We start from the raw sequence: 13,089 nt of genomic DNA on the forward strand, positions 1-13,089 counted from the left end.
GGGTGTTTAACACCATGAGACTGGATGAAACCACCAAGGTGTAAAGTAGAAGAGAGAAGAGCTGCAAGGACTGTGTGCTGAGACCCTACCTGCTAAGCACTCAGGGAGATGAGGAATGAGCAAAAGATGCTAAGAAGGAGTGACCAGAGAGGTAAGAGAAGATTGAAGAGACTGAGGTAGCCTCCAAAGCAAATAACAAGAAGAAAGAGGGAGTGGTCAGTTGAGTCAGACACAGCAGATAGGTCACGAAAGATGAGAGCTGAGAGCTGATCCTTGGATTTAGCCAAATGGAGATCTTTGGCCACTTGCTAAGAACAATTTTGGCAGACTGGAAGCAATAAAGCTACATGAAGTGAGTTCAAATAAGGATGAAATAGAGAAGTTAGAGACAATGCATAGAAGCAACTCTTCTGAGGTGTAAAAGGAAGAATAAGAATGGAACATGAACAAGAAAGCAGGATGGGTATCAAGAGAGAGTTTTGGTCTTTCTTTGAACTGGGAGAAATCATTGTATGTTTGTAGGCTGGCAAGAATGCTCTAGTGGAGAGGAGAATTTTTGTGATGAATGGAGAGAGGGGAAAATTGTTGAAACAGTGTCCACAGTGAGCAGGAATGAGATCTAGTACTTAAGTGGAGGGATTGTGCTCTGAGAAGAGTTACTTTCATCCACGGTAGACCAAATACTTGAGGCCAGCAGACCAAGTACATGAGGCAGGTAGGTAGATTCGTGGGGAGGTTATAGAAGTCCTCTTTATTATTCCTAATTTCTCATTGCTACATAAACGGGGTAAAAGTATCAGTTGAATGGATTATTGGGAGAATTAAATAAGTTAATATACACGAACTTCCAGAAAGTGGGTAGTGACCGTAACAGCTATTAAATATCATTACACGTCAGCCTTGCTGATCTAATCTGTTGCCACAGTTTCACTGACCTCCTCTCCGTAAGGTTCAGATTGAAGATCCAACTCTTGCTGGACAGCTTTCAAAACCAACAAGTCTAGAACTCAACTCACTTTGGTCTTCTCTGGGCAACTCCATCTTCTACAAGCTTGTCACAGTTAAGGGCTCCTTCCACCTGGGCACATCAACCAGAATGCTGGTTGTCTGAATTTCTTCCTCTTCCTCATATGCCTTCCTAAACATTTTGGAAACCCTTTCTTTCCTCCCTTCTGTCCTCTATCATCCTTCCTACTGTACCCTTTCACTCCCTCAGGCATCTCTTTCTTCTGGACTTTGGCCTCCTAACTGATCCTTTCTGTCAGCATGGCCCCCTATGAATCTCTCTTCCACATGTACAGAGTGATCTGTCCAAAATGCAAATACTATGTCACTTTCTGGAGTAAACATTTCTGTGGTCCAATCTATACAGCACGGCACTCAAGGCCTTCTGTGCTATGTTTACATCTTCAGCTACATCTCCTGCCCCTTCCAACCTGGTACTTTATATCCCAATTATACCAGCATTTATGGTGTTCCTGCATAATGCTCCCCAAAACTACACCCCCAAACTGTTGAGTACCACCATGCTGATGTCTGATTACCCTTCAACTCTCAGCTTTGGCATCATCACCTCCAGGGAATTCTCTCTGATCCAGCTTGAGCCAAGGGCCATTCCTCAGGACTTTCACAATATCAAATCCAAACACCCATTATATTATATGTGCCCAACGAATTGGTTGACATTATATTAGATGAACTACATCTAATTGATTAAACTACATTAGATGATATCTTGAAATCCTTTCCCATACTATGACACTGCAGCAGGTATTTTTCTTTTGGTCATTCTTTAAAAAAAAAAAAAAAAGATTGTATTTATTTATTTGAGAGAGAGAGAGAGCACACATGAGCCAAGGGAGGAGCAGAGGGTGAGGGAGAGGAAGGGGAAAAGAATCTCAAGCAGACTCCACGTTGAGCACAGAACCCAATGTGGGGCTCGGTCTCATGACCCTGAGATCATGACCTGAGCTGAAACCAAGAGTGGGATGCTTAACCAACTGAGCCACCCAGGCGCCCCATTTGGTCATCCTTTTTTTTTTTTAATTCCAGTATAATTAACATAAATGTTATATTCATTTCAGGTGTACAATATAGTGATTCAGCAATTCTATACATTACTCAGTGATCATCACTGTAAGTGTACTCTTAATTCCCTTCATCTATTTCACCCATCCCCCACCCACCTCCCCTCTGGTAACCATCAGTGTGTTCTCTATAGTTAAGAGTCTGTTTCTTGGTTTGTCTCTTCTTTGTTTGTTTCTTAAATACCATATATGAGTAAATTCATATGGTATTTTCTTTCTCTGACTGATTTATTTCACTTATCTTTATACTCTCTAGATCCATCCATGTTGTTGCAAATGGCAAGAACTCATTCCTTTTATGGCTGAATAGTGTTCTTTATCCATTCATCTATTGATGGACACTTGGGCTGCTTCCATATCTTGACTATTGTAAATAATGCTGCAGTAAACATAAGGGTGCATATATCTTTTCAAATCAACGTTTTTTTATTCTTTGGGTAAATACCCAGCAGTGGAATTACTGGATCCTAGGGTAGTTCTATTTTTAATTTTTTTAGGAACCTCCAAACTGTCTTCCTCAGTGGCTCCACCCAGTTTGCATTCCCACCTGCAGTGCGCCTATTGCTGGCCACAGAGAGCCCCTTTCAACACTAAGACTCTGCTCTCAGTGCTCTAGGTAGGGTTTGGATTGGGACTTCCAAATAAAGCCATGGCCATTGTTCCTCTTCATTTATCATCCATTCCCCAGTAACATCTGAATTTAAAAATACTGTGTTTAAGGGGCGCCTGGGTGGCTCAGTTGGTTAAGCAACTGCCTTCGGCTCAGGTCATGATCATGGAGTCCCGGGATCGAGTCCCATATCGGGCTCCCTGCTTGGCAGGGAGCCTGCTTCTCCCTCTGACCCTCCTCCCTCTCATGCTCTCTGTCTCTCATTCTCTCTCTCAAATAAATAAATAAAATCTTTAAAAAAAAAAAAAGAAGCCATGGTATGGTAACAATTAAAAAAAAAATACTGTGTTTAAAATAGCATGTGATTCTCGTATTTATTTTGTGATCCAGTTATATTTGTGTGATAAATCAACTGGCTGCAATACGTTTGAACATTTATATACACACAGTAGCTACGGATTGTTTGGATAATTTTTAAAAATAAAATAAGGGGTGCCCGGGCAGCCCAGTCAGTTAAGCATTTGACTCTAGGTTTTGTCCCCGGTCGTGATTCAAGGTCCCGGAATCCAGCCCCAGGTTGGGCTCTGCACTCAGGGCAGAGCCTGCTTGAGATTCTCTCTCCCTCTCCCCCTGCTCCTGCTTCTTGTGTGCTTTTTCTCTCTCTCAAATAATAAATAAATCTTTAAAAGACAGACAAAAACCAAAATAAAACACCATCTAAATCTCTCATCATACCCAAACCAACGTACACTGTATAATCTCAGAAGTTCAGCCTCCACCAAGTCACTACCCTCTTCAAAGACCTTTAGTGCCTCTGAGGTAAAGAACAGACGGTTGGCTTGGCCCCTTGGGAGTCCTCAGCTCTGTCCCTTCTACATCTCTGCCTTATCTCCTGCCACACCCTCCATGAACTTCTGTCCACTCTGAACACCTTCCTGAGCCTGTTCCTGGCCCTCTGCTCCAAGAATGCCCTCCACCCCTGCCCCGTATTATCTAGGTGTGATTCATGTTCCAAAGTCCATGTCAACGGCAGTTTCCTCTGTTTCAACATCAAAAAGTGATCTCTCCCTCCTCTAGGATTCTACAGCATTTATTTTTGCCATTCTTCATTCAACATGTTTTTATGGACATGTAATCTTTTCCCACTAAGTTACAAGTTCCTTGAAGGCAGGATAATATAGTAACCTTTGCCCTATCTATAGGCATTGTTTTTAGCCTAGCACGTGTGTCTGAGGAAAGGTGATTTTGCTAAAACGTAATTTTGATTTGTTAGATACTTAACAAAAGCTATGTTTTAAGTAGTATACAAATGGTTTACTATAAATAACATTTCCTTTTAATTACTCCAGGAATTCCCTATATTCATGTGGTTCAGTGCTTATTTTTTCAACTTCCTTTTGGGCAGGTTGGGTTTGTAATCAGTCTTTATTAAGTACCTACGCTGTGCACAGGACTGGAAATAGGAGTTCAAACTACATGTTTGCCCTCAAAACTTTGCCTTCTAGTAATCAGCTTCATGGGATTATTTTCATAAAAGTTGCATAGTCATCTTAGAAGAACTAGTGTTCAAATCACTAGAAGGACATGTGGACATGGTGTCAGTTTGGATCAACACTGAGGAGGAGATCCTGAGTCTCCTGGACCCCTGGATGTGGTAGGTTTGCTCTGAGAAGAGGCAGAGAAGTGAGCATTCTCTTTTTCTCTTGTTGCTCTTTACCCGTCTACACTATGTTGAATAGTGTATGATGCTCTACACTATGACCCTCTATGACCTCTACACGGTGTTGAATTTTTGCTCAACTGCTAAGTCTGCACCTTCCTTTCCCTGGACGCTTTATCTCTGTTTCTCTTCAGTTCAGTCAACATACACTGAGCACCTACTGCATGCAAGGAAGGATGGAAAACACTGGTTCCCTGATTCATCAGTGTATGTCATACATTTTTATAACTCACAAGATATAGTTATATATAATCTATATACACATTTATAAAAGCATATTTTCATAAGCAGGGTAGAGTAACTTATCATAAGAGGGTTAAGTTCAAAAGTGAATACACTACTTTCCGAGCTACCCAGGGAAGGGTCCATACGGCGTTGTTTTGCGTTCCCGTCGTAACTTAAAGGGAAACTTTCACAATGTCCGGAGCCCTTGATGTCCTGCAAATGAAGGAGGAGGATGTCCTCAAATCCCTTGCAGCAGGAACCCATTTAGGTGGCACCAACCTTGACTTTCAAATGGAAGGGTACATCTACAGAAGGAAAAGTGATGGTATCTCCATCGTAAATCTGAAGAGAACCTGGGAGAAGCTTCTGCTGGCAACTCATGCCATTGTTGCCATTGAAAACCCAGCTGATGTCAGTGTCACATCGTCCAGGAATAGTGGCCAGCGAGCTGTGTTGAAATTTGCTGCTGCTGCCGGAGCCACTCCTATTGCCGGCCGCTTCACTCCTGGAACCTTCCCTAACCAGATCCAGGCAGCCTTCCGGGAGCCGAAACTTCTGGTGGTTCCTGATCCCAGGGCTGACCACCAGGCCCTTACAGAGGCGTCCTATGTTAACCCGCCTACCATTGCTCTGTGCAACACAGACTCTCCTCTGCACTATGTGGACATCGCCATCCCTTGCAACAACAAGGGAGCTCACTCACTGGGGCTGATGGGGTGGATGCTGGCCAGGGAAGTTCTGCGCATGCATGGCACCATTTCCCGTGAGCACCCGTGGGAGGTCATGCCTGAGCTGTACTTCTACAGAGATCCTGAAGAGACTGAAAAGGAAAAGCAGGCCGCTGCTGAGAAGGCTGTGACCAAGGAGGAATCTGAGGGTGAAGGGACAGCTCCAGCTCCTGAGGTCACTGCTACTCAGCCTGAAGTCGCAGTCTGGTCTGAAGGCGTGCAGGTGCCCTTGGTGCCTATTCAGCAGATCCCTCCTGAAGACTGGAGCGCCCAGCAGGCCACTGAAGACTGGTCTGCAGCTCCCACTGCTCAGGCCACTGAATGGGTAGGAACAACCACTGAGTGGTCTTAAGCTGCTCTTCCACAAAGGCAAACAAAATGGAAATAGAAATGGAAAAGGTTGACGGAAAATAAACAGTTTGTAAAAGTAAAAAAAGAAAAAAAGTGAATACCTTAGGTGAAAATCAAATAAAAGCACAATTACCCTCAGGAAGTCTTTAAGTGGTCTACGAAAGCACGCGCACACGGTCAAAGGAAGTGAGGGCCGCCTGAGGACAGCCAACTCAGGCATGGAACATCTCAGACTCACTGTGGGGCTTCCCAAGGATGAGGCGGGTTCAGTGTGCATTTGTGAGACTTTCTGTGTCTGGGTGTGTACGTGTGGGCCGGGCTTTGATTCTAGGGGAAACAAAATTTTATAAAATTATAAACAAAATTGGGGCGCCTGGGTGGCTCAGTCGTTAAGCGTCTGCCTTCGGCTCAGGTCCTGGTCCCAGGGTCCTGGGATCGAGCCCCGCATCGGGCTCCCTGCTCAGCGGGAAGCCTGCTTCTCCCTCTCCCACTCCCCCTGCCTGTGTTCCCTCTCTCGCTGGGTCTCTCTCTGTCAAGTAAATAAATAGAATCTTTAAAAAAAAAAATAAAATTATGAACAAAATTATATATTAAAAAACAAAATTATATACGCAGTAAGTACTACAATCTCTTTCTCTCTTCGCCTTCCGAATTGCTCCACCATACCTGCCCTCGGTTCTCCCCTGGGGCGAGTGTTGCAAGGTGCTCGGTGCGCGAGCCTTCGATCCGGAATGTCCCGGTTCGAAGCTGCCACCTTGCGGCTGTTCCATGAACGTGCGTCCGCCGGCCTTCGCCCGCACTCCTAATCGCATGCCGAGCCTCGTCCCTTCTGGTTTTCATCACTACAGCGAACTCCCTCTGGCATTTAGGAGCAATGTGTTACTTATGTGACAGATTAAAAAGCAGAAATGTGTGCTTCCTTCCCCCAGAGCTGCCAGTTTTCCTGTCACAGAATCATGAACATGCATCATAATACTTTGCATCCTTCAGGATAACAACTGTCCCAAGAGCTTAAACTCCCGGCAGGGTTGCACACGACTCTGGAGTCTACACATGAGTCTCGTTTTCTCCTATCCCCACTTGCCGCGTAATCTTTATTTTAAATTGGCGGCGTCCCACAAGCAACGACAAATGCCTTTCGCAGGTGTTTGCGGGACGCCTCGGAGCCGCTCCTTGAGCTCCCAGCCTTGAGAAGAGACGCTCTCGGGGTTAAGGGCAGTCGCTGGAATGCAATCCCCTACACCGGGGGCTGGGAAGGAGCACTGGACTCCTAAAGGGGTCAGGGATGCCTTCCCAGAAGAACCCCGGCTGAGGGTAAGCCAGGAGGTCAAGAAGGTGGGAAGAGGTTAGACAGTCCCAGCCGAGGGAAGGAAGGGCAGCAGTGTTCGCAGGGACAGCTCCCACAGCACCACCCCAGGACTTCATTCCCAGAGTTTTGACAGCCCGAGTAGCACCCCAGAATCTTGCTTTGAACAGGCTGGTTTAAACATTCTTAGAACTGCCCCTCTCCCCTTTTCTCTAGCAAAATCTTACGCTGAACCATAGCGGATTCCCGAGATCTGTATAGTTTGACCAAACACTGCACTACCCAGCGCTTGTTTTGTCTCTCTTTAATATAATTTTCCCATTTCAAAATTACTGGGTCTCAAGCAACAACCACCCACCCCCTGAAACTGGACTGGAAGCTGGCTGCGACTGATGTCTGCAAGAAGTTACTGGAAAATACATTTCTGGTACCTAGTGGGGGAGGGTAGGAGAGAGAAGAGAAAGGACTTGCTCTCTCTTTGTCCAGTAGTCGATGCCCACAGATTAGCTCAGGGAAGGACAACCCACGGGCACCAACCCTGAAAGCCTTGGAGAATATAAGGAGGCCGCACACGGTAGCAAGTGTTGTCTATATAATATAGTCAGTAATTAATATCCCACGAAAATAAGAAATACGGTTCAAATGTATGTAAGTGTTGAGTGATTCATGCATTATAAATCCATTTAGTGTCGTTGCTGGATTAATCGCACTGGATATTTTATCAATCATAAAAATCTGCCACTCATCATGTGGGGAGGTCTGAGAAACTTTTTGAAGTTTGAAAGGAGTTGGCAATGCTGGAAAAGACTGGAAGAACTAGTGTAGCTCTTTACCCCTGTTTTTATCTAGTTAATACCTATTTCTTCAGAACTGGTTTGAACTGGGATCTTTTCTAGGACCTCTGGGACATAATCAGACCCTGCGAGGTTGACCCTCTTCCTGGTAGAACTTATCACAGTTGCAATGTGGGACTCGTGTGTGTCAATATTTAAAGTTTGTCTCTCACCTGCTGTTCTAAAACGTCATAGGGGCAGGACTGTGTCCCCAGTGCAGTGATTCTGAGAATCACTGGCAGTATATTAGAATCATGTAGGCCTTCACCCAAACCAAATAAATCCAAATCTCTGGAGATGGAACCTGGTATGGTTGCTTTTCCAAAGTTTTCCAGGTGATCCTATAGTGCAGGCAGTGTTGAAAATAACTGGTCTAGTTGGGAAAGAGACTTAACACAAATTAATTGTAATATTCTGTTAGGGGTATAAACAAATTAATTACAAATTAATTCTTAATCCAGACCTCTGATACAGTAACTTCGAAGTTGGGGTCAGCAATCTGTTTTAACAAGGGCTTGAGGCGATTCCTATGCACCCCAAAACCAGAGACGCTTAACAGATATCAGATACACCGGTCCGGAGCTCAGAGGAGAGGTGTGGATGAAAATTTGAGATTGATTAACAAAGATGGTACCTGAAACCTGTACAAATATGATCACCGACGTACAAACATGAGATGCTTGATTAGGGATTAAGTCTGCAGTGAGAAAAGAGAAGTGACAGGACTGAGCCTTTATCGCATAAACAGGTACTATCTCTGCCATCCAGGAAAGAAGGGACATTTCAACATTAAGGTTCTCGGGATACAAATCTGACTTCCATCTTTTCTACTCAGCAAAATATTGACCATAAACATGACTACTGGAGAATGGAAGCTCAAGATACCTGAGTACAAGTAAATAGCTACTTCGTATGAATTCATCTCTCTAGTTCCAGATAAACTGCATCTCAGTGTAAAAATGACAATCCCATGATAATGGCTGAGAGCCTCCCACATGAAAGCTTCATGTCCAGTCTCTAGGTAGCATGACAAGAATGAAAGGAGTGCCTATGCTCAGAGGATCTCCTTCTGCTAAGGTTTACCTGAACCTAACTCACACCACAGCATACTCATGCTTCATTCCTTCTTTTCTTGCTCTGGGTCTGCTTCTTTGACTAGAAGCATCTCCATGCCCCAACCAGTTCATTGTAGTTTGTGTCTTCCGTCTTGGCTCAGTGCTTTTGACCTAGTCATCCATGAGTTGACCTCTGGCTTCACCTCAAGATTTTCATTTTTGGACCTGGCTCCACAGATAACCTAAGACATACAGCCCATGGGGGGCAGCCCTGTCATATTCTCAAGGTGGGTTGAATATCAATCTATGGTGGCTATGACACTAGTCACTTTTAAATTTGTGATGTTATAATAGAACTACCGCAAATAATCCTTGAGCAATGATAAAGGCAAGAGACAAGTAAACCAATATTCCCAGGTTTATTTTATCTTCTTTTTAAAAGTAATCTCTATGCCCAGCGCAGGGCTCAAACTCCCACCCCCAGATCAAGAGTCACACGCGCCACTGACTGAGCCAGTCAAGTGCCCCCAGTAAGTCCTAGGTTTAGAATAACAAAGATACAGCTCCATTGATTTCATGTATTTCCACCCCTGGATTAAATGATGTGATGTCTTAAACCCAATTCAAACTGCTTTAAAATAAATATAACTTTTGCTGTATTATAGCTTTCACAAACCTCAGATCAACTTGCCTCCTTAACATCATATTTGGCCACATCACATAAGCAGCAGCAGGGCCATTTATCAGGAATATAAAAGGAATAAGCCTGCAGATAGAATCTTCTATTTAGACATGTTTGCACTTAAAAGTGTTATATTCATGATATTGTAGGTCCTCAATAAGCACCACTCAGTACCTAAGAAACCCTATCTGGATCAAACTGCTCCCAAATTTTATACAAGAAATACTTCTTCAGAATCAGAATGTCCTTCCTAATATTCAAGACCTAAATAACAAACGGAAGAAACAAAAACTTCCAGCTCTCTTGAAATAATACACCTATCACGACTGAAGACCATAGAACATCCCACATGTAGTCCCCTTTAAGCATTCCTGATAGAACTGTTTTCCAGAGAGAGAGAAATTAACCAGTGAGAATTAAGTTGCTTGACAAAATTCTAGAGTAGCTGGCTTGTAAACAATTAGAAAAGAAAATAGTAATTAAATGACCCACTGTATATTCACTAAGTCAAATTGAACTAAATACATTTCATATTTTAACACATTCAATGGACCGGTAGATGAAGAGTTGTTAGCCTTGTGAACTATATGCAAGAGCTGGAGACTAGAATATTTAAGCATATTCATAAGTGGTTTGATAACCGTACTCAATATTAATAGATGAAATCTGACTAAAGCAGTCTTTAATGATTTGCTCCTGGGCTGGTTTGTTCATGTGCAGTAAGGTGAAGGCCTTGTTTATCCAGCTTGGAGGGATAGCTAATGTGTTGAATGCCAAAATTCAAATTCAAAATATGTATGTAGCAACGAGACAAACCTAAAAGAGAAAATTCACTAGTCATACAGAAGGTCCTAATTATGAAAAACATTTTAGAGGTTATAACTAATATAAATTGCTATCAATGCTCGTATACCCTTGAACAATTTTGATGAAAATATGGTTTCTAATACAATGCACGTAATAGGGGTGCCTGGGTGGCTCAGTCCATTAAACGTATGCCTTCAGCTCAGGTCATGATCCCGGAGTCCTGGGATCCAGCCCCACGTCGGGCTCCCTGCTCAGCGGGGAGTCTGCTTCTCCCTCTGACCCTCCCCCCTCCCCTGCTCTCTCTCCCTCTCAAATAAAATCTTTTTAAAAAATTAAAGAAGACAAGCACATGTTGGCGAGGATGTGGAGAAAAGGGAGCCCTTGTGCACTGTTAGTGGGAATGTAAATTGGTACAGCCACTACGAAAAACATGGAGTTTTCTCAAAAAATTAAAAATAGAACCGTCATACGATCCAGCAATTCCATTTCTGGGTATATATCCAAAGGAAATAAAATCAGGATCTATCTATATCAAGATATATCCGCACTCCCATGTTCATTGCAGCATTTATAATAGCCAAGACATGGAACAACCTAAGTGTCTACACACACACACACACACACACACACACACACACACACACACAAACTATTCAGCCACAAAAAAGAAGGAAATCATGCCATTTGCAACAACATGGTTAGAAGTTGAGGGCATTATGCTAAGTGAAATAAGGTCAGAGAAAGACAAATACTGTATGACCTCACTTGTATGTGGAATCTAAAAAACAAAAACCAAACTCATAAATTGAGAACAGACTGGTGGTTGCCAGAGGATGGAGATGGGCAAAAACGGGTGAAGGTGATCAAATGGTACAAATTCCCAGTTATAAAAGGAGTAAGTCATGGGGATGTAATGTACAGAATGGTGATTATAATTAATACTGTACTGCATATATGAAAGTTGCTGAAAGGGTAAATCTTAAAAGCATAAACAATGCAGCTTAGGAAAAAGGTCAGGTAAGAGCTGTGAAAGCCACTGGCTCCTTTCTTCACCTGTCTTCCCCAGTTATTTGCCGGGGGGGGGGGGGGGGGGGGCGGTGCGGAGCCAGACAGTTTTCAGTTTTAACATAGATCGGCACTTGCGAGCGCCAACGTACATGAAAAGAACCACTTGCAATGTATCTAACATTCACAAATTCACAAAAGCTACTGTTTAGCTTTTCTGTTCTGGACAAAAGACAAGTTACTGTAGGGTAGCTGTTGACTAAATTAAAACCTACATATAAAAACCTCAAAACAATGTTGAACAAAAATAGCCAGATAGAATTTTTACTGTGTGCTTCGTTTTCTATAAAGTATAAAAAGCAGGCAAAACAACCTGTGGTATTAAAAGTTTGTGGTGGTGACGAGTTATGACTGCAAATAGAAGTAAAGGGATTTATGGGATTCTAATGTTTTTTCTTGATCGAAGCCCTGATTACTCAGGCTATTGTTCACTTTGTGCACATTATCGTAACATTATTTTGCCACATTGACAGGTAGGAAATTCCTTTCATTCACATTTCATGTGTTCCTTCTTCCTCTCCACAGAATGGCTATAATTCGTCTGATTAGGTCTAATCGACATTCACTCCCGTGCCCTGCTCATCTAGAATTCTGTAATGGTATATTAACATAGGAAACTGTGCGGTATAGTTTAATACAAGTTTGCCAGTTAAGTACATAATGGAATACACACATTTATCTTTCTCATTTCAGGGGTGGGAGTGTGGCAACTGTCACCTCTCTCAGCCCCAGGATTGGACAATTGCTGTCAGATTGGGGGGGGGAATGCAGGTGGTAATACCCATTTTTTTTTGAGGCTCCTGTATTCTTTTAATTTCTTAATATAACTCCTTTCCATTCCACGTTTTTTTTCAAAATTGTATTGCATAATCAGAAAATTATATTGATACTTAAGTGGTACCATGGGATGAGTACTTTATTCATATTTCTATCATGAGTTTTATACTGCATATATTTACATGTTTTCTGGGTCACAAAGGCTAAAATAAAATGTCATCACCTCAAAAGGTTGATTCTTTTGGGTAGCAGCCCTAATGGATTTCTATAAAAGTTGATTCAATGAAGGTCATAATTAATACTTATTAAGCAACCCAAAAGGTATATGACATTGTATTTGGCAGTATGTTCTACGACCCTGGTATCTTACTTAAGGGTAACTACTCCATATAAAAGTGTTTATTAACCAGTTAACTGGCTTTCTGCCTGGTTGCTAACAGGACTTGAAAATCTTGCTGCATAAACACTTGACGAAATAGCCTGATAAATTAACATTAGAAATAAAGATAAAATAGGTTTATAAAGTTAAATCCAACATATATCATCAGCATGTGGTAGCTTTCTCCTATCCACTTTTTCAAGTGCAAAATAATGGATTATCTCCCTCCATGTCTTCCAAGGTGAGTTACAAGAACTAAATGCTATCATGTTTCCCTCTAGACAAAATTTTAATTAGACACACAAGTAGGAGAAAACCACTTTTAATTGAAAAATAAAGCAATACATCTCAAATAAGACTCTGTTTAACAACATAAACTGTAACTTGCTGAGGGAAATTGCTTTCCTAGAAGTGGTATTGTGAAATTTAGGTATCAGCAATCAATAGTTTCCCTCCTTTATTCT

The 13,089-nt window shown here is 42.4% G+C and overlaps 1 protein-coding gene across 1 annotated transcript; it reads left to right on the top strand.

Annotated features, from left to right (window-relative positions):
• Window positions 1-4,766: 4,766 nt before the first annotated feature.
• LOC123852351 (small ribosomal subunit protein uS2-like) lies at window positions 4,767-5,823 on the top strand. The gene has a single exon (XM_045886391.3). It carries the CDS (start codon window positions 4,835-4,837, stop codon window positions 5,720-5,722), a length of 888 nt encoding a protein of 295 aa, XP_045742347.1. The 5' UTR covers window positions 4,767-4,834; the 3' UTR covers window positions 5,723-5,823.
• Window positions 5,824-13,089: the final 7,266 nt, after the last annotated feature.

The sequence above is a fragment of the Mirounga angustirostris genome, unplaced genomic scaffold (genome assembly GCF_029215605.1).
Source record: "Mirounga angustirostris isolate CCGP_5_RB_7025 unplaced genomic scaffold, mMirAng1.0.hap1 SCAF_14, whole genome shotgun sequence".
Lineage (NCBI taxonomy): Eukaryota > Metazoa > Chordata > Mammalia > Carnivora > Phocidae > Mirounga > Mirounga angustirostris.

Excerpts from the sequence above, each read along its gene's own strand:
- LOC123852351 (XM_045886391.3), top strand. The coding sequence starts at position 4,835 with ATGTCCGGAGCCCTTGATGTCCTGCAAATGAAGGAGGAGGATGTCCTC.